The sequence below is a fragment of the Rhopilema esculentum genome, chromosome 14, assembly GCF_057945365.1.
Source record: "Rhopilema esculentum isolate cy_ngs chromosome 14, ASM5794536v1, whole genome shotgun sequence".
Lineage (NCBI taxonomy): Eukaryota > Metazoa > Cnidaria > Scyphozoa > Rhizostomeae > Rhizostomatidae > Rhopilema > Rhopilema esculentum.
In genome coordinates, this window is record NC_142828.1 from 497,589 (window position 1) to 519,863 (window position 22,275).

General features: G+C 37.7%; 2 protein-coding genes across 4 annotated transcripts; both read left to right on the forward strand.

Annotated features, from left to right (window-relative positions):
* Positions 1-763: 763 nt before the first annotated feature.
* LOC148958502 (uncharacterized) lies at positions 764-2,091 on the forward strand. The gene has a single exon (XM_089112378.1). It carries the CDS (start codon positions 834-836, stop codon positions 2,019-2,021), a length of 1,188 nt encoding a protein of 395 aa, XP_088968504.1. The 5' UTR covers positions 764-833; the 3' UTR covers positions 2,022-2,091.
* A 146-nt stretch (positions 2,092-2,237) lies between these two features.
* On the forward strand, positions 2,238-21,210 carry LOC135696163 (cyclin-J). Of its 3 annotated transcripts, none has more exons than XR_016144571.1 (5): positions 2,238-6,958; positions 8,908-9,192; positions 13,167-13,326; positions 15,040-18,385; positions 19,868-21,210. XR_016144571.1 is itself a non-coding variant. In XM_089112382.1 (5 exons), the coding sequence occupies exons 1-4, from the start codon at positions 6,676-6,678 to the stop codon at positions 15,098-15,100; spliced, it is 789 nt and encodes a 262-aa protein (XP_088968508.1). In that variant the 5' UTR covers positions 2,238-6,675; the 3' UTR covers positions 15,101-15,134; positions 19,868-21,210. The 3 variants fall into 3 exon arrangements, 2 of the variants coding, with proteins under 2 accessions (XP_088968508.1, XP_065071517.2); XM_089112382.1 differs by having other exon boundaries at positions 15,040-15,134; XM_065215445.2 differs by lacking the exons at positions 2,238-6,958; positions 8,908-9,192; positions 13,167-13,326 and having other exon boundaries at positions 17,861-18,385.
* Positions 21,211-22,275: the final 1,065 nt, after the last annotated feature.

The following is a 22,275-nucleotide window of genomic DNA, read 5'->3' on the forward strand; positions in this document are numbered from 1 at the left end:
GTTTAAAAATTTTAACCGTTTTCGATTTTGACTTACATTCTCATGCCCCCCTCCCTCTTGTTTACTATTGATTTACCTAGCCACCTTGAAGGTAGCAAAATTATAGATGGCCTCCTCAATATATTCCGCCGCCCCCCCCCCCCCAGAACTTTGATTTAATATGAAAGTTGGTATATCTTCTAGCACAGATCATGATACAATTGTTTATGTCAGAAGATGTTTTCGGGGTAAAGTTGGTCGGCCATATTTCAAAATCTCTTTGCCCAGGTGCCTAGAACAGGTGCCTGCAAAAGAGTTGTTTCAAGAAACTGTGCGGGCGCCCTTATGAAAAACTTTTGTCAGCTGGGCATGCAAGAACCAATGAAAAAGATTCATATTGTTTTGCCCACAATGCGCCGTTATGTTAATTATGCAAGGCTCTGGAAAGCAGACAGAGAAGGACAAAAGGTCTTTTCATTGGTTAACACTTGACGAATTGAAAAACAAAATAATCACGACGGCGGTGATTGGCTCCCTGAAACAATAGAAACCGTGGCGACCTCTTATTATGCAGACTATGGATGCCAACGGTCACATGATTTGAATTGAGAAACCCTAGCTCAAATGTGATTGGCTTAACGATAACACTCGAACAATACATCTTTAACATAAGGATTGACATTCTATTGTGAAGCAAATTTGAAGAATAGGACTAGAGGACAATAAAACGTGGGACAATCAGTATGCAAATTTAGGTTGCATTGAAACAAATGAATAAAAGAAGCAAACACAATCGACAACACCTCTTCACCAGTTGTTCATTGTCGAACATTGTGCTCTGATCGGCGACAAAAATGGCGGCAGATCAACCACATGCTCAATATGATGCCAATACACAACATGACAAACTACCTTCGATTGCCAATGTTGCCCCAACAGCGACAGTTATGGCCTCCGACGAGGAACTGCTCAGGCTAACAACATCATCGCAAACAGACGACGCAAACACATTACCAACGATGTCAAACAACAACATGTCAGGATTTCTAGACCAGAAATCGAGTCGAGTCAAAAGACCCATGAACTCTTTTATGGTATGGGCTCAAACTGCAAGGAAAAAGTTAGCGGAGCAGTATCCACACTTACATAATGCTGAGTTGAGTAAAATGCTGGGTAAATTATGGAAAATGCTGTCTGTTGACGATAAACAACCGTACGTCGAAGAGGCAGCTAGATTGGATAGGCGCCATAAAAACGAACACCCAGAGTACAAATACAGGCCAAGACGACGGCCTAAATTAAAAGGCGTAGGAAAGAGGACGTACAGTGCACCTTCCATGATGACAAATATTGGCAAGCCTTCGTTTGTTGCACCGATTCCATGGCAAAGTCATCTTGAAAGCAAACCAAGAGACGATGGATCGTTGGATATGAAGGTCAGTACACCTACTATGGCGGGGAAGCAAGTATATTCGCCTACTATTTTTACTACGGGTACTCCTGGGTCAGTTATCGTGCCTCCTGGACAGGTCCCGCCAGTGCCTCCTCTTGTGTCCAATTTGGGCTCTTTAGGCAGTCCAGTTAACCCATCATACCCAACGTATGTCACCGTTCCGATTCCTGCCACATCAACGGCGATATTTCAACCTGTTGCAATACCAGTTCACGGAATGACCGGAGTTCAAGCTGTACACACCCCGGCGTACATTCTAAGACAGCCTTTTAGTGGGGGGATGTTTGGCCCGACTGTCATTCAATCGCCCCATCCTAGCTTTGCAGCTGTGACAAATCTTGAGCAAAGAACTGTGGAAACGCAAACACAAACGACGCCTAGAGACAGTGATCTTAAAGAAAACGATTCGCAAAACAAGTCAGACAAGATCGAGCAGCACAATGTCGAGACTAGAGTTCATGTTGGAAACCAAATTGGAGAGAAAACAGTCTTGAACCAGGGGACGGGGATGGTACAAACGTCACAGGTCGAAACAGCTGGGAGAGAATGTTTTGAAGTTAATCGAGGACAAAGCAAAGTCGATAACTGATTCAAAATAATTTAGGGGGAATTTAATGTAAATAGGTAGATATTTAGCGAATTTAATTACTATTTTTTAATTCGAAGTTTCTTTCCATCCAGACATATACGCTTTGTTGTTGCAGAACGCAAAAGCATAACCTGAGAGCTCAATATACAATGCAATTATTTATCAAACATATGCGACCTTTTGTAAAAATGTGCGGGAAGAATGGAAGGCTTCTTCTGTATTGTTTGACCCTTGACAAAAGCTCTCTGTTTATTCTTTTGGCGACCTCAAAAGGAACCTGCGGTTTTATTCTCTTATTGTAATCAAATAACATTGTGGAATTTTAGTCATCTTGGAATATAGTGCCGCCTTTGTTTAAATGACAGAAATTATGGTTCCTTGTAAGATTAGCTGAGAAACTAGCCTTGCCAATTCTATCTTACTTGAGATATTGAATAAAGAATTGCCAAGATAGTTTTTAATGAACATAGAAGTTTTCATCTAGAAATGACACTATTGTGACTTTCATTTGTCTGTTGATAAGTGGAGTTACCAGTACATTGTAGTATTTGGAAGATCATGCTAGAGCAATTTGCAGTCTTGCAGTATATTTAATTGCACCATGAAAAAATGTTCAGGAAGGTTATAAATGGCTACTTTCGGTATTTTGTTTTAGGTTTGAGTTTCCTTCCTAAATTAAGCAAGTTAGATATCACCTAGAGGGACTTTTGTAAAGGCAGGTGCCATTTGGTGTTGGCAGCATTGTTTATTGTAAAATTAATGTGCTTTTCTTATAACACAGTCATACACATTAGATACAGCAATCCCGGTAGCAGATAGATTTGGTTTTTTGTAACAGTTTGTTCCAAAGGCTTAGTGACAGACTGTAGTTTATTGTAGCAAAATTTCCACATTTATCTGCTAAAAGAAAATTGTGTCCTCTCTGTCCTCCTTTCAAATTTTACCAAACCATAAACAAGGGCACATTTTCAAGAGCAAAGGCAAATATCCATGATTTTTTGGATATTTTAACATTTTTTATTGATTAAAATTCATGTTTCAAGATGCAAATTAGCTTTGCAAACCTGCATTTTTCAATAATAAAAATGCAAGAAGACAAAAATACAAATTCTAAATGCCATGCCCTTCACTTTTGTCAAGAACTCTCAAGCTGAGATATTAAAGCAAATGAATAAAATTTTAATTTAATGTCACGAAAACTGATTTGAAAAAGTTTATGTAAGAGGAACTTTAACATTCATTTGTATAAAAAGTATAACTCCAGTTTTTTACAGCTCTAGCAATATTTCTTTTCAGCTAGAGACAAATTTCAAAAACTTGATTAGACTCTAGAATTTTGGAGATGGTCTTGTAGTTCTAAAGTAATGAATCATTGGTAACATGCACAAGCTTTGTTGATGTGTCTTCTACAGACAGCCTTAAGGATTTTATATTTACCTCTCCCAACACCCACTTTTTAGTGTTTTTAAGAACATTTGAGGTCTGTCCTTCACTTTGACAGAACTGTATCAAAGATTATAAAGTATAGCAAATTTGTGTAGAAATATCAGCTAACTGATAGAACCAGGGACAATTAAAGTTGACTCCAAAAGTGGGTGAAGGTCAAATTAAATAGTCATAACAAAAGGTTTTGTGAATAGGCTCTTGTTTTTCAAAGAAGTGGGGGGGGGGGGGCTTTACCATTGGCTTGGCAATGTTCATTCAGGCTAGCAAGATTGCAATAATATTACTAGAGGCTCATATTATTTGTCAATAAAGAAAAGATCACAACAGCAGTCTGCTTGAGGGTTTCCAAGTAGTTCTGGTGGGGAAAAGTCAGTGAAAATGTAGCAAATAAGAAACACTGCAATGGGACGAGAATGAACAACAATAAATACAGCAAGTTTTTATTTTATGATTATATAAAGCTGAATATAGACACTGTAATATGTAGACATTGGTGTCTCCCACAAAAACCTTTTCAAAATTTCCTTATCTTCAAAAGTCTTTTTCAAAATTGACTTCTTCAAAATGACTGTTTCAAAATTTCCTTTCCCTTCAAAAATACTTTTCAAAATTGACTTCTCCTTCAAAATGACTTTTTCAAAATGATTTTTCTTCAAAACGACTTTTTCAAAATGAATTCTCCTTCAAATGGACTTTTCAAACTACAACAATGGGCCAACACCTGCCACACGGCTTTTACTGTAAAAGTGGAGTATGCTCTGAATAAGACAAGAAACACCAACATGGTTCATTTTGAGTAGAAAATATTCAGTTATAAGTACTCAAATATATTTAGGGTAGAGGTGCTCAGGCTGTAATACAAACCATCAACCCAACCAATTATTCATATCTTAAAAAATTGACCCAAAAAGTGATAAAGTGTGCATTTTTTCTCTTTTTTAAACTTTTTCTCCTGATTCAAGACCCAAAAAAATTCTGAATTTCATTGACCCAAAAATAAAACTTATGGACTCTTTTTTTAAAAGTTGAAGACTTACTCTTACTAATTTTTCTTAAGCCTGGTACTAAAGTTTCTTTAATTTTTGCTCCTCTTAGTACTAGTTTCTTATAAACCAGTTTCTTATAAATTAAAGACGTGTAACATGGTAAAACTGCGTGTTGAACATTTTTCGCATTCTTTCTATTGTAACAAAGTATTTACAACATCGTTATCCAAAATTCAAATGCAATTACGGAATATCGTCAATATCAACACACTATCTTGAAAACTCGAAGTATTTCCAAAAGCTGCCAATGTAACGAATACTCCAAACAATTGAATTAACCTTTTGTGACGCCACAACTCTTTTGTGTATCTCGAACTTGAAACCAAGTGTTACTTGCCAGGATAGGTCTCCTTTTCACAAATTCTTCTATCTCCTCTCTTGAGACCCTTTGACACCATGAGGAAGTTCTCCACTGGACCCTTTCCAACTTGTCAGGGACCTTTGGTACAAACCTTTTTTCTTAACAATTAATTTTGATGATATACTTTTACTGTTCGTTTGTGTTGTTTTGCTTGTATATGTTTCAATTAACTACATTCTGTGCATACTCCACCTTTCTGCCTTCTTGCTTTTTCCATTAAATTCCAACCAGTAGAAATACCTTAAAAGACCCCTTGCCTTCTTTAAAGATGCCTTTTAACTCACGCCTACTTCTAGGAAGTTAATCCACCGCTTCAATACTGTTATGCATAAAGATGTAACGAGCCTTCAGGTGTTGATTCCAACTAAAGTTGTATATATTATTAATGAGGTAAACGATTTTTGATTATACAACATGTCGATGTAAAGTTTAAGAAGTTTCCAATTGGTAACGAATTAAACTCCTAGTGTAGTGTAAAGCCCTTGTTTAACCTGGAATTTTCATTCTCTGGGTGCAAAGATCTCCGTTCCTTTTTACCACTCCCTGTCCTTCTAGCATTTGTCTTTACAAGTAGCACCTCTTTTGCTATGTTGCTAAAACAACTTAAAAACAACTTGATGAGATTTCAGATAATGGTAACAACAATTACGCAGAAGCACGATTAACTGCGTCATAAACCAGCTTCTTCCGACTGAAAACCAGGGTCACCAGTGTCCAATAAAAAACTGACTGTATCTTCGAAATCGAAACCGAAACAACACCGTTGGTTACGTACATATTATGAACTCTTGATTTCAAATTTCCCGGTTGATTATGTTCCCTGCAATTAATATGGCTCTCGACTTCAAAATATAAATTTTACGAATCGATATTCATATAGCATGACCAGGGCCTCCGACGAAGGGGGCATGGCCCCCCACTTTCTTTGAAAACAACATAGTTTTTTTAAACCCTCTGTTATGATTGTCGAATCTTCCATTGCCCCCTCCCTCCACTTTAAAACATGCGGACGGACATCCTCTTATTCAAAAATTTTGTGTGACCCCTCTGGGGGATGTCAAAATAGAAAGACTGTGGCACAGAATAGAATAGAACTTTTCTATTCTGTGACTGTGGACTGGAAAACCTTTTAGATTCTTTCATTGTCCTGGGCAACTTTTTGAATTTATGTTAACATATCGTTAAGAGCCATAAATTAAATAAAATGGTACGAAATTCAATCTGTTCTCCTGTGGCAGTGTTTTCTACGTAGTCATTTCTTTGGTTTCAGAAGCAGAAAAGAACGGATAATATTTTTAATCAGGTTTGCAATGTTTTGACAAAGTGAACCTCTCTTTCCACACAGATTTTCTAGCAAAGACCGAGGTACAACTTTTTGTTTGGGGGGGAGCAGCCCTTATGGATAAGTGTAACAATAGCTATATTTTGCAAAAAAATATTCCACTTATGCTACCTAAGTTTTTTAGTAGGCACCCCCGGCCCCCTCCCCCCGGCGGTATCTCGTTCCTTGTTTTCTAATGATAATCAAGGACCACGATATATTTTTATTAATATCATTATTGTTATTATTATCATTATCAATCTAGATATCAACCTCACTCCTAGGTCGCCTCTCTTGGAGATGGGACTTGCGCACGAAATCTAAATTAATTTCACAGCGTGGTTTGCAAGAAAAGGTGTGAAAGGGGAATTATTATTCCCAATGTGAGGTAGAGTGGATACCTCTAACGAACACGCGATGGGGCTTGCATAAAAGACCCACTAGTATCGACAACTACATTGGCAAACAAGGTTTAAGAAGATGCTCGATACTGAAAAATGGTGGCAAACACAGCTTGCGCAAGATGTCCACTCAACCTTGAAAAAACGCGAAATTGAATTACCTGTTTATCGCTCGAGATCTCCGCAGATATGCTACCGAAGATTTCTTGTAAACTGGCTAGCAGTAATTGGTGAAAAGCTAGGCCTAGTGCAGGAAGTGGTTCATTTGGCTGTCCGTTATTTAGATCACGTTATGGACAAGTACGACCTTCTTTTGGAATCCCAGTTGAACATGCTTGCTTTGTGTTGTCTGTCATTAGCTGGTAAAACCTTTTCATAATTTTATTTTTATCTGTTTCCCTTATCTAGTAGGTTTCTTAATTTCCTCTCTTTTATCTTGATCTTAGACTAAAAACCAAGTTGTTAGTACTTAAAAACTTTTCACAACATGTTATATGCATCCGAAATTATCTTTTTTCCCGTTTGTATCAATTGGTGCCCAGTTTTTAAAGCACAGATGGCCCGAAGTGAAGTCAGTCAAGCGTCCTTCTAAAGACTGTAAAACACTATTTTAATATATCAACTGTTAACTTAATTTTTGTTGTTTCCAGCTTCTGCTATAGAAGGTTTACACAAATTTATTAATTTCCCTGGATTTGTTGTATTGTTTGTATTCATTAGAGTTTGAATCATAAGCGCGGACCTAGGGGGGGCCTCCAGGGCTTACACCCCTCCTGACAAAAATTTGGGGGGCTCAGAAATAAAGAAGTTGGCTATCAATTTGATTAGACTTTCAATTTGATAGACTAATTTTTCATATTCTTAGTTTCACACAAAATTTCACACACAAGTTTCACACAAAGAGATTAAATCAAGATTAAATAGTTAATGATAAAGAAACTGTGTTGAACAGCCATTCTTAACCTCCGGCCTGTTTGCGGACTTGGGCACAGGTTAATGCTTTATGCTAAACTTTGTTTTTAGTTAATTCTCTTCTACATCTTATTTTGCTTTCATTAAAATGTAAAAAACATTATTTTTCCCAGCTACACTAAGATCATTCTATATCTTTGCAAGACCTTTGCAAGACTTTTTCATATCAACATTAAAATAGCATAAAAACTTTGAACCTAGTTACAAGAGCTCCTTAAGATCATCGCCTTGGATTTTCTCCTGTTAGAATCTATTTTAGATGCTGCTTCTGGCCATTCCTAGATCTACATAACTAAAAATTCAGCCTTGACTAAGCAAATCCACAGTCATCACATTTTGGTCTCACTTCAAAATACATTTTCGTAGATCCATGGTCCTCGGTTTGACTTAAAGGCAATCTGTCTTGTTGTGGATTGGTTAATGAGAACAATAGCTGGAACAATAGCCTAAACACAATTCCAGCGCTCTGCCATATTTTTTACAATGCGATAAATTAAAGGGGTACTGGAAACAATAAAAAATCCCTTTGTTCTTATAATTAATCAACGTCGTGACAGATTGTCTTTAAGCGGTTCAAGTCGACCTAACAAAGATTAACATCCTAATCTAAAAATAGAGCAGTAGGGGCAAAACGATGACTATGTTATTGTTGAAAACTCAGTGGCCCACGAACAAAATCCACATGTTTTTCTGGTTCGGCACTCAAATTACTTAAGAACCCCTGGCGTAAAAAAGAATTGCCTTAGAACCCTCAGCTAGTCCTCTTTCTACCTTCTGCCATCAGCCCCCTCCATTATAAATTGCAGTTAATTCTTTAACCCCCCCCCCTGGAAAAATACAAGTCTGCGCTATGGTTTGAATAATTTAGTATTACTAATTTAGTAATACTCGTACACATTTAAAATGGGTAAATTAAGGCTTATGTAGCTATTAGTAGGAGATGACAATGTTAGGGTTAATAGTTTCCAATTGTTATGGTTTCATTAACATATTGTTAGATGGTTGATCACTTAAGCAGTGTGCTGGAAATATGATTGTGAAGATTCCAAAAAGGTTTATAGACCTGTTTCAATTTCAAATCCCCCCCCCCCTCCACCTTGGCATTTAGAATATTGGGGATAATTCATTAATTTGTACTACTGTATTCCTTCGAGTAAGGGGATTTGAAGAAGGTGTACTCTGTAGAGCTGTTTTGAACAGTGTGAAGTTCTGGTTGTGTTTCCCTTCATAACAAAGTATTTTCAAATTGGCACATTCTGGTTTAGAATTATGCTTGTTATATAAATATAGCCTGTTAAGTTAACTTCATATGCATATAATCTTTATATTTATATTGCAGCAAAGATTGGAGAATGTGAAGATAACATACCCAAAGTTTCTATCTTGAAGAAATTTTGCAATGAATCGTTTCTTATGCATGAGTTCATTTCCATGGAAGTAAAGATCTCCCAATGTCTTAACTGGAAATTGATTCTTCCAACAGCTGCAAATTTTTTGGATTTTTATGCAATGGAAAGCTTGTCTATTGACAACCTCCATGCAGGAGAAAACATTGTATGCTTGGTGCAGGCAAGATCATATTTAGAGAAATATGCAAAGTATTTTGTTGAAGTATCCTTGCAAGGTAAGTCTATGTGAACCTCTATGTTTGGTATCTAATTTTATCATCTATCGAAGGAAAAATATACATATTTATTGCAAAGCTATTCTAGGGTTTTGTTGCAATGCCTGAACTATGCTCGGATATCTAAAAGTTTGTACCTCCTAGAAGTAGATAAACCAATAACAGGCCTGGTTGTTTGTATTTTTGTAGGTGAGCTATGAATCACTCGCCTCAGTTGCTCAGGCGAGCTAAATCAAGAACACATAATGTACTTTGAGTACAGGGGCAAACACTTGGTCATATATTGGGAGGAAGGTTCGAGCAGCAGCAGATTTCTTCAATCATTCTCCAAAACGGTCTGGCTTACTTGCCAGCAAAATCTAAGAATTAGTTCCAAAGTCTCGTCACACCCGCCTAATTGATATGTGTCGAACAAGGTGGCTAGCTCGTATAGATGGCTTAGATATAATGCTAGAATTGTATCAGCTTTTGTTGCCACTCTTGAAACAATTAAGCAGAATGTTGACAATACTTGGAATGCTGATTCAACTGACAAGACTGTGAACATATTTCACTATATAGTGATATTCGAGTTTGTTATATCGCTTGTTATTGTATGCCGCTGCCTTGAGATCACAAGGCCCTTATAAAGCAGCTCCAGACTGCCTCTTATGATGCTGGTGCGGCTAGGGAAAAGGTCTCCTTTCTTCATGTTATGCTTCAAAAATGCGGTGTAATGTTGAAGCCAAGCATGAGTCGTGGTATGAGGAGGCAGTTAGCGTTTTAAGGTATCGTGACTTAGTGACCCCAGGTCGGGCAAACAGTTTTAACTCGTAGCAGGCAAACGAAGAACATTATCACGACAAGTTTATCGGAAAAATGCTCCTTCCAATTCTCCTGCAGAATATTATTGTAGAGCCATCTTTTCCCAATTTAATGGTGGCGTTTAACATCTTTGGAACTATTCCAGTTATGACTTGTTCTTGTGAACGTTCTCCCTGACACTGAAGAGGGCAAAAACATACCTTAAAAACTTTATGTCGCAAAATGTGCTTGAATGGGTTAGCTCTGCTAAATTTTCATTGCGATATAAGACTTGACGTCGATGCTGTCATGAACGTTTTGCTCGAAAGAGTAATCGAAGATTTTGCCATTGGACGACCAATTCGCACTTAAGTGACATTCATCTTTTGAACCCAATATCTGCCTGGTTAAAGGGGTCTCGATATTATTTATCTTTCAGTTTCTTTTCGAGTCAATGTCATGTTTGGGCTTTTCATATCAGGGAATTTTCGGTACTATGCGAACAACTTTGTAACAGTTTTCATACTCTCATACGGTGGATGAATGAAGGCATTAAAAAAGATAATTGTCTATCGTAGTTCATTTAAATTGCCTACTTTTTTAGATTGGGAACACTACATTGTCCTTTGAGAGCAAATTTTTCACCTGCTTGACCTACGGAATCGCCTTTGAAGCCAATAAGGGTGTAATTCACCTCTGCAATCTTTGGCACTAGCAAAGCTATTTGATTTATCCAATCAGAAGTTGAGCTTGCTTCTGCAGCGTTACAGCAAACCAATAGGAATCAGAGTTGACTTATGCTATTGTTTGATGTAATCAAAGAAATCGAAGTTGACAATCACTGCTTCACCCCTGCCTAGGAACTTGTAACTAATTAAGTCGACCATAATGTATCAATCAATCGGGATTAAGGTAATTCAACTTTGCTGCAAAAGTGATACTTTTGGGTGTTCCCACGCGATAGGGCATGGCTTCTCTTTATGATAACCTTTGCGCAGGTCAGATTTCAGTCTGGACCCGCACCTGTTTGTTGCACCCTGCAGGTAATCGACAGAATTCTAAACTCTTTATTAAAGATGTTGCAAAGGAAACTGTGATGAAAATGTAATTGCCTAATAGCTTTTTTATTCAGGACATCTTATTATAAAAACAGGTTCTTTTTATGCTAGAATGTTCTCTTTGTGATTGACAGTTTTTCCATATAAAACAAAAGTTGATACAACCTGGGTTGAGCCAGTTGTTTAAATTCTTTAAACGTTTAAATACTAAACTTATTTTCGTAAGATTGCAGATAATCGACCTTACACCTTACTTCAAAAGTTGATAAATATTCAAACGGCCACATTCTTAGAGAACAGCACCTCAATGATCTAAAGGAGTATATTTTTGCTGCTTCTAGAAACTGACAAATACACTGAATAGACTTCTATTCATTGTTTTACTAAGCTGAGTTCCTATTAGGTCTTTTATAGTAAGCTGTAGTAGCAAGGGGGGGGGGGCGGGAGTAGGTTGTTACCTTCCACAGGGCTGCTGTGTTGGATCCATGATGTTTATTTCATTTTTAAATTTCTTTCGACATCTCTTAGTTAAAGCATCAGTTTGCTATGTGCCCAGCTAGACTAGATATTTGTTAAGCCAAAATCCTTAAATAAAGATTAAGCTTTTCAATGATTTGCCAATTTCAGTAGGTTTTTTCTAGTAAGTTGGCTCTAAGTGTGAATGTTTGTTTTCGATTGACTATGCTTACGTGTCTCATTTAATGAATTTGAATTATATGACAAAATTGAGGAGCAAAGGCTTAAAAAATCAATTGACATCTAAATGAAAGATTTGAAGAATTTGTGCCGTAAATCCTCGAACTGACCCCCCCCCCTCGAAAAAGCCCCTCCTCCTCTAATAACCCCCTCAAATAAGCCCCCACCCTAATTGGAGGATTTACGATATCTTCCAATGTTTTGAAATTCTTCAGGGATTTTTTTTAAGAAGTTATTTAATTTTTAAGAAGTTATTTAGATTTTCACTCCACACGAAGAATGGAAATGCCTGCCATAAGTCTTCCTTCATCACACATTGATTTTTGAATATTTTATACTGTATCCCCTGCTCCCCTTAAAAATCATGTTTATTTGCAATTCTTGGAGGTTCTGGATGTCCAATTGATTCCTTTCAGATAGCTATAATATTTGACTCTACGGCAAACAGTGTTTGAAAGAGACAGGGATTCCAAGGCCTTTTTGCATAGATTATAGCCAAAAATACAGTTTCTTCCACGGGAAGATCGAAAGACAGACTGTTCATCTCTTTACTCAAGGGTTTAAGGCCTGGTTCAAACGTCGCACTTCTCATGTGCCGAACCTAACTCGAGAATTAAGTACATGAGGGGCGCGACGTTTGAATCAATTTGGTACGGCAGATTTAGTTAGGAGCGGCAGACTAGTTTGGATCGGCAGAGCTTGCCGAGCTGCACGGCTCCAGCACGGCACGGTTTCAAGCGTCGAGCTTGTCATGTACCGAACTCAATGCATAATTATATTTAATTTACTTTCCTTTACAAAATTCATTTCTTTCATGGAAGGCGCATGCGTTTCAAACAAATATTTAAGATTGCGTGCCTTAACCAAGATACTTCATGTAACAATCCTAAAACCCATTTGGCGCGACATGATTAAGTTCGACGTTTGAAACGAGAGTCGCGCTAAACATGCTCAAGTGTCGCTCCAAACAGAGTTAGGTTCGGCACATGAGAAGTGCGACGTTTGAACCAGGCCTAACCTATCTAAGGCCTAAAACCTCTCACAGGTACCAAATCCACGAGCTATAATACTTGTCTACAGGTACCAAATCCATGAGCAACTTAAATACATGTAAGCATAATATAAAAAGTCATTTTAGCTAAAAGTCATAAGACTGGAAGAAAATATTTCTACCTCTAATTAAAATGTTAATGATCATCTAAAAATAAAAGCATTTTAAACAGTTTTTCATTGAATAACTTTGTAAGGGGACCAATGTGGAAGCAAGGTCTTTCGATCTTTTGATGCTGTCCCTGCCACTTCAGTTTAGTGGTCTCCTAATTTTTTAAACTTTTTATGTGTTTAGTGGCATGAAGTACTTACTTGTTTAGCTAATAAGCAGCTTTGACCGCTGAAATGACCGCCATTGCAGTATATGAATTTCTTTCAATTTTTCAGACTATATTTTTCTTCAATTCCTTCCGTCTTTGGTTGCATCTGCTGCCGTCCTTTGCGCAAGAATTTGCTTGAAGATCACACCTGAGTGGCCAATGAAGATGGCAACCCTTACAAAGTATTCAGTTGCTGATTTACGGAGATGCAAAGATTGTATGATGCGGTGAGTGATATTTGTCCCATGTGACATGAGTTTTGTGTAATCCATTGTGGAGTTTGGGAGTGCTGTTCCAGCTTTTCCAGCAATATAATGGGAACTTCTTTTCTGCATTGTCACTCTTGGAATATGTAAGACTTCAAAATTAGTTTGTAGCCTTGAATTTGTTTGGTTAAATGCGGTGTTATTTTAAATATTTTGAAAAGAAGAATGTACTTTCTAATTTAAGCGAGCTTGAGCATTCCGTCCACTGCAAGATTGCCAGCTAGTTTCAGGTGACAATGTCTTTCTACTTTCCAGAGTTCGGGGTGAGGCATAGGGTTTGGCTCATGGTAGGGATCCTGCTTAAAAGGCTATAAAACCTTTATCAGCAAACATTTGAGTAAACTTAACCTTTAGTCTGACACTCTTTAGAGTTTAAAAAGTCAGAACATAGACCGAAAACTCTACGCCAGGAAATATATATGCCCAGTTGTGGATCGAAGCTATAAAACCTTTATCAGCAAACATTTGAGTTAACTTAACCTTTAGTCTGACACTCTTTAGAGTTTAAAACGTCAGAACATAGACCGAAAACTCTACGCCAGGAAATATATATGCCCAGTTGTGGATCGAAATAGGCCAATCAGAAACGCGAGCACATGACTGTTGAGGTTGACCAATCAGTGCCGCTTGCCTATGGAGAATGTTACCAATGGAGTCCTAAGGTGAAAACGAACTCCTTTTGTCTACACAGTAGCGGTTTTTCGTGCTAATGTAGATAGATTCTAAAACTACTAGATGGAACGACGATCGGACTTTACCAATAATCTGAAACATGTCGCCATTATAATTGTTTGCACGATCTGGGATTTCCAGTAAATGCTGCCCGATAGCAGAATCGCAGGTTTTAGTTGTACTTTTAGATCTGCAAGACCGAGGTGGCTGTTCTCTTTGGGGATGAATTTGGTTTCTAATACTAGACGGAACTTGAACGTGTAAAATCGTGCCTGGCAAGTTGAGCGTTTAAAATGTCAAATTCAGCAAAAATTTGCTCTCTGCTTATTCGTTGTGGTGGGATACAAAACTCAAAACCATTACCTAAGACAAATGTTTCGGTTTCAGAGAGAGAATAGTCCGATAAAGTAAGAATGTGTTTTTTCTAATTTCACCAAGCCGGCAAAACGTTTCCTAATTAGCACACCAATATTCCTATCATGTTTTCTGTGGTCTGTTTTAGTGTCCGCTGGTCAATGTCAGAAATGAAGCAGCACAGTCGAAAATTGTCAAAGAATGTAAGAAACGATGAGTTTTAGACCATTGGCGTTAGACCATTGGCGTGTATACAAACGTTTTAGATTCAGATTCCTAGCGTAGAGTTTTCGATCTATGTTCTGACGTTTTAAACTCGGAAGAGTGTCAGACGAAAAGCTTTAGTTTACTCAAATGTTTGCTTTTTTTCAAAGCCATTTTCAAGTTTTGTACCATCAAAAGATTGTTTAAAATCGTTATCATCAGATTACGAGACAGCTGTTTTATTTTTACATTTGAAAAATCTTTGGATTCATCTATTGGAACAATGGTTTCCTCTAAGGCAAAGCCAGAGTACAGGGGGAATTCATCTTTCTCGAATCTTGAGCCAAATATGCATTCAATAAACTGATTATGTTTTCTGTTAAACTGTTTCAGTAGGTGAAAAGGTTTAAAAGATGTTTTGCATTGTTTTTCTTTTTAACACAGGATACACGAAATAGATGCAAAGAGAACGAAAGATGCTAATACCTCAGAAGAAAATGCCTGACGATGTTTCTCACCTAAGATAAAGATAAGAATAAGTATATTTATTTCTGTTTTATTTAATATCAGTTTTGGGTTGTAATGTTGATACATTCATAGTATATAGTATGTACTAGTTGGGCAATGAAGGGCTGTATAAATTTGTTTAACAGTAGAGAGAAATTATAACTATTTAAGGATGTTGACGCGAATTTCAGATATCAGTGTGAGCTTGGGGAGTTAACGTTCAGTTTTAGAGTTATTTTTACGATAGTGTTATATCAATAATTTACTTATTCAAAGACTACGTGAAGAATCATTAAACTGAAAACAAACTTGAGACCGCCCAAAGAAGAAAGGTAAGATTTTCGCCATATTTAGTCAGTTTTATACCCGGAAATTGAACAGCTTCGTAGCGACGGATGTGTTGGGTTATTAATATTATCAGGGTGCTAATGCATGCATTAAAATGATTTGACTTATAAATGCCAGTATATTTGCTTTGCTAAAGCTATTTCTAAGTCGTATATTGAATAATGTAAGTTGTAAAGCTTATATTATTCATATTTACTGTTCAAAAACAGGGATGCCACGAGACAAATTTTATGGCAGCTTTTCAGAGAGATTTTGATGTAAAGTAATATTCAAACAACGCAGTCGAAATAATAAATAGAAAATATTATGTTGGATTAAAAACGTCTTTGTATTATCCGACAGGTTTCGGATTCAAATAATTTTGTTATCAATGATAAGTTTTGCCATGCAAATTAGTAACTTCCATGGCAAACTTTAATCATAGATAATCCAAGCTGCTTAAGATGCAAGCTTAGTCGAGCGTTTGCTTACAATACTTCGCTTGACGCTCTGTTGTAACCAAATCGTTTACTTTACCTTCAGACTTGATTTTAGCATCTCTTCTGTGACTGAACTGAGAGAAGCAAACTTATTTTATTTGGATTATGTTCCTGTGAAAAGCCAATATTCCCTTATATCAAGGGTTCTGTGCTCACGGGTATTAAATGCCCTAGACCCTTTCTCGTCTTTCCAGAGGCACGAATAATGGTCTCACTCAAGTTCAAATTTGGGCTGATGGATAAAGTAACTTCTTCATAGTTAGCTGAAATAATTCCATGTAAAGGATTTCTGTGTATTTCAGTGTGAAGCACTTAATGTACAAAAAAGATTTTATTGGATATGGACACGTTTTCACATATCTTCTCGTGAATGTTTTCATTGTTCCATGGTGAGAGTTAGCGTTATTCTCTTCCCTCCCCAACTCCCCCCGATCGATTCCCCCCTGATCGACTCCCCCTGATCGACTCCCTCCCCCGATCGAATCCCCCACTCCCCGAACATCGGTATGAATCCACGATAATACCCAATATTGAAATTACCAAACGCAAATGTGAAAGAAAAACTAATGTTAATATAACGTTGTATTCTTTCTATCTAATGCATTCACAAATAAATTTTGCTTGCAAATTAAACAATGTTCATTTCACAGAACCTTATTTTTCCTTGTTTTCCTTTCCTGCTACGGTTGTGTTTTACCTTCATGTGTTTCTCAGATCTCAACTATCGCCTAAGTTAAATGCTGTCAGTAATTTTGGCTCAAGTTTAGTTCTCTTCAGGGTTGCCGAAAGGTTTGGGAGGCCCTTGGGGCAAAGGTGAACGGCGAGGCTCCCTTTCGCGGGCAGAAAATTCTTGTAACCTTTTCACTTTAGCTAAGCTTTAAAACGCACCCAGAACCTCTCTTGCAGTCATTTTCTTGTAATCGCTTGGATCGTTTTTGGGCTTACTTTTGTTAAGTTTGATGAATTCGATTCTTAAAATGGAATTCATTACTTTACGATGCAGGGCCGTAAATCCCGAGGGGCCGAGGGGACTGCACCCCCCAAAAATCTGGAGCAAAACGATTTTTCGAGAAATTATCGTCATTTTCTTTGAAAGAAAGGAATCCCTGGTAACTGGGTTAGAACCAAGCTAAATTCTTCTGTGGTTGCAACAAACCTCAGCCACTTTGTCATGGTGTCAAGCACAAGTTGCCTATTGTTGATGGCTGCTATTTATGTTTGCAGAGTGGTGTCGAATCGGTGACGATGCCCATGGGGGGATTAGCCCCAAATATCTTATCCACCGGTCACCCCTTGAATGAATCTAAAAAAACTTGTTAGAAAAGAATCGTTTAAGTCGCCATAAACCTCGACAAACCAACATTACGCATATTTTCAGTACACGCCTTTTTATAGAAATCCTAACTCAAAACCTAGGTCCTAAAGTTCCAATTTTTGGACCTCTGTTAGTCGAATTGCGGTACCAAGACCTCCATAATAGCTCCTTAATTTTAACTGCACATTTAGTGACATGAAAATTGCATAGACACAAAAAAGAAATTCTGAGTTTTGCTTTTAACTGTAGCTAGGAACAAGGCCAAAAGACAAAGAGGGCAAGAAGTAAAATTAATTTGCGTAAAAGTACCACGTCAATAAAGAAGTACTTTTGCATTTAATATTGAGAGAAGCAATGACTACACACTTTATTATTGGAATTCAATAATTTTTGGTCAGCCTCTATTGTTTTAAGAACATTTTTGTTTTGAGCCCGATTATGTTCTTAGATACATCCTTATTTTTCTAAATCGTTTGCCCATCAAACTGTTTCATAACACATACCATAAATTGCTAAATTGCTTTGTGGTGCCATGACCCACTTTACACTTTATATTCATTCGCTCTGCTTCCCCCATCCCCCCCCCCCAATTGACATGACAGATTTACGGCTCTATTACGATGCCCCCCGTAGACTTCAGGGTCATTGGGCAATTTGCCCCTCGCTGGTCCTTCTTCTCGGTGGCAATGATTCTCCTTGAGAAGCACGTTTAGCATTTCATTTTATGATGTCAATGAAAAGGTTGTTCACTCTTTCATTGAAATCTTAAATTCCCCATTTCTTCAGAGACATAAAGTTATGGCTGTTTCGACTCGCAGATTCACTAAGGGCTAATGGATCACGGCTCTGGCTAAGCCGTTAGCCAGCCGACTTCAGTAGATACATTATTGGTCAATAAGCCGCTGCTTGTCCACACAATACTGTCCCTTGTATCCACCGAAACAAACCGTTCACGCCTTTTGTAAGCGGATAGTTATCCCAATGCAAAATATGTACATTTAAGACGTCAAATCGGCGCTTCGGGGGTTTTCCATTAAAGAGAAGCATGTGGCGAATGTAAACAGCGCATTTGTACGAGTTCCATAGCAGCAATGTAGAATCAGTCGCAGAAGAAACCAAGAATAAAACTGGAAATTTTGTCGTAAGTTTCTTTCAAATTGTTGGCTACATACAATGTTTTATCGAACGCAATGATTTCTTTTTCAAACAAGACTCGTTTATGCGAGTTTCAGATTTCGTTCACGGTCGAACTCCGTATTGATGGAGAAATTATGATGTGCCATGGAAGAGAAGTGTGATGGCATATAATGTTGAAACGTAACAGGAGCATAAACGAAGGGGTGATGGAAACGTCGGTAACATGATAAACCTCGAGCGAATTTTGTTATATAGTGTATTGTTAGAGGTGATTATGATTCACTTATCGCCAGGAATCGTATTACAGAATCAATGGTTGCTGCTCGATGGTGGGAACTTTTGGTTGTGGAATCCAATTGTGTTTTAAAACAGGACGGTGGGAAAATCGTGAATAAACTTACGTGAAACCGCGCGGATTAGACATAGAAGATTGTTTTCCATTTCTGTCATTTCTACTGTTCATGGGGTTCTATTCCAAAAACCGTAGAATGACAGAACCTGCTCATTGATATTCGTGTATCAATTCACTGTCAAATTTCTTGCAAATTGTATTGAATAGCCTCATTATTCTGGCTGTCTGATAAAGTTATAGTTTATGTAACGCTAGAAATATTGACATCGCTCCGCAACTCCGCAGAAAGCTCCGCGACGTTTCATTTAAAACACCCTCCCGTATCATAAATCTGACTGTTTACTATTACACCTAACTTGCTGTAATGTTTATTTAGATTTCCTTACTTGTTCTCATTCATTAGGGACTTTATTGATTAAGAGGTCTTTATGATGAAAGATGTTAATTTTGTATAGGCGGTGGGACGTGTTTTGGCCTTGCGTTCGTATAATTACGTCATCTTCGGAGCCTCGCCCAGAACTCTGTCTCAAGGGTGATCAAACGTTTGTTTTTTGAGGTGCCGGTGGAGCATTATGCGTTAATGAAAGTACTCCTTAAAATTAAACTCTAAAGTTTTCTCGTGTTTTCAGTGGTGGAAATACATTGTGATAGAATAACTAACTTAAACAACTATTATTGTAAAGGATAGAACCTCTGGAGAGAGAACGGCTTTTCTTATTCTTGCAAGCCCGGGGTTCTTGTGAAACAGGTATCAGAATACACTTTTATGTGTATATACAGAATACACTGAATGGCATAAAAGAGGTTTAGTTGTTTTCCTTCTATTTCGATTATTGAGGAAATCAAGAGACTTGTAGGGTTAATTGATCAACTGTTGGAATTTCGGAAACATCAATATTGAAGGTCAGTGCTTCAAAAATCCTTTTCACAATGTCAAATTGCTGCTCTGACCTGCACTGCTGTCAACCTTCATACTCAGAAGCCAATTTGATGCGAAAGTTTTAACCGCATTTTCTTTTTTGCATAATCCTTGCATTCTATTTCCCGATTTTCGCAAACAGTAACTCTTTTCTCACTGTGTAGAGCGTTATTATTCCGTCAAAGAATAACATTAAGGTTTTCGTTTGATTTTAGATATTAAAGATTCCGGCGACTGTCTGAAGAAGATGGAGTTCAAGAAGTCAGTCCACATCGACGTAACAGAGCACGAAAGAACGCCTGCTGAAGAGTCCTTTTACGAGTCTTATTTGTTGAAAAAACATTCGGACGTTGGCAATCTGTACGCATCAAATGTTTACCAAGGGCAGTGTTTCCAAAAAACTTTGAAGCATATTAACAGAGAGAGAAGTGTTCAGGCCGCCGAGATTGACAGGGAAATGAAAAAGGTTCAGAAGAAAATGTTCGATTTAAAAATGAAATCATCAAGCAATAGAATTTTAGGGCAAAGACAATTTTCCTTTGATTGCGTCAGAAATATAAAGATGAATGGTTTAGATGACTGTCACGGTGAAATATTGTCATTTCCAGTGATTGGCGGGAAAGGGAGAAACCCCAAGCGTGGTGAAAGGCGTTGTAGCCGGACTTTATCAGACAGCTCGAACAGAGGGCTAAACGCCATTCAAAGTGGATCTTTAAGGTCTAGCTCGGCTAGACAAGTGGGAAAAAGTCTGAATAAAAGTGAAGGCAGTATCATCAATTATGGTGATGGACGACCTTCATCGTCTCAAAGTGACGGGTTTCGCCTCTCCAACACTGGAGGTTTTAAAAACTCGAAAACAAACTCTGTCCCCGTCGTTTTTGTGACGGAGATTGCAGAACCTGCGTCAGTTAATCCGTCCTCAAGTCTTCGTGAAAAGTGTCGCGACCGAAATAGCGAACAGAATGACCAAGGTAAACCTAGCTCAAAGGCTTCCTTGCAAAAGCAAGCTCTCTCTCCAATTCACACGACAAGAATAAACCCAAGAGATGGTTTAACGCATTCAACCAGTGAAAGTAGTTTGTGCCTGAATGGAAGGCTACGTCCAGCTAAGTCGCACCAGGATCTCGCCTGCCTAGATAGCGCAGCTCCTATTGAAAGAAGGCCGCGTTCACACACAATTTCAGGTTGCAGCAAGGCGGGCCCTGAATTCGAAGGCCTTGAAATGCGTTACGTACCGCGAGAAGATCGAGTCAAATCTGCAAGTACAGGGGGGCTTCCAAAAATATAACTTCAACTTGACAATGACGCTGTTCTTCCAAAATGACAACCGTTCATAGTAGTTTATGGACGAAGTAATTATCTGTTCGTATGTACAGCGTATTGTTTTAGAAGCGAACAGACCGTAGCTAGCCTTATGAATGCTTTTTTATTTCCAGTGAATCTTTGCCTCTGCGGGCAGAGAATCGCAACCGCTGACATCCATGTAAAATACCTGATGTTGAAATACCTTAGTTGTTTGCCCTTAAATGTAGAGAAATGATTGATGATTATGGTTCAACTGTTTCTCGTCGATATCCTACCACCTTGCATTATTTACTTTTTAATCTTTCAAATTTTAGCTACACTGCCCATTACTGTAGCATATAAAGCAAGATTCAAATGCCACAAAAATAATTCGACAAACTTAATTTAAACTTGATTTAAATAGAAGTTTCTTTTTTTTAAGAAAAAGACATTATTTACGTTCTTTGCCGCACTTCCCACAATGCATTGTAGAAAAAATTCCCGTGAGGAAAATTATGTTGCGTAAACCAAGAGATTTTGCCATCTTGAGGGGGAGGGAAGGGGGGGGGGGGTGCCTAGTCGGCAAATTTTGAAATTGTCGGCAAACTGGCCTTCTCATGCCAGTTCATTGTAAGGGTTTTGCTTACTGGTACACGGACGACTACAGTAAGAGTTTGGAAATACCATTCATCGTAAAATCTGATCGTAACTGCGGGTCGCATCAGCAATTATTGATGATGCATGTATAAAAAAAGGCAAAGTATAAATTGAGAATGTTAGAAGAAAACAAATGAAATACTCGAAGAAATAAGAATAGATACTACACTTGCATACAACCAATCGATGTAGGTTAAGGGGAATGAATGGCTTGCATGAGGAGCTTTCAAGCCCTTTTTTGTAATTTGAAGGTTTTTTACACGTTACCCTCACTCCCAATACAGTTCATTTAGTGAAAGGAAAACTTGAATTTGTTTTGCTAAAAACATAAAACAACTTTTGGTAGCACATCAACAACCAATTATAAACAACAGATATATATTAGCAAACACCAAAATATGAATACCTCAGTAAATCATTAGTCTCCCTGGTTAGGTAAATAGTATAATCTAACTATGGTATTTGGTCATCAATGAAAAATTAATATTCTTAAAAATATATTGAATCTCTATTGAAACTAAAATATACATTTTGTAAATAATTGGTTTAAAGCCTTAATGGTTTGTTTTTTTAAGTTGAACATATCAAAACTTCTGGTACAATCGTTTTAAAAGTAGACCGTAACTTATCTTCTTTTTAAAAATTTTTAAAGGGCGTATTTCAGGGTCATTCTTGAAGTTCT

Bases quoted from the DNA above. Each gene is read 5' to 3' on its own strand.
- LOC148958502 (XM_089112378.1), top strand. From the start codon at position 834: ATGGCGGCAGATCAACCACATGCTCAATATGATGCCAATACACAACAT.
- LOC135696163 (XM_065215445.2), top strand. From the start codon at position 19,900: ATGGAGTTCAAGAAGTCAGTCCACATCGACGTAACAGAGCACGAAAGA.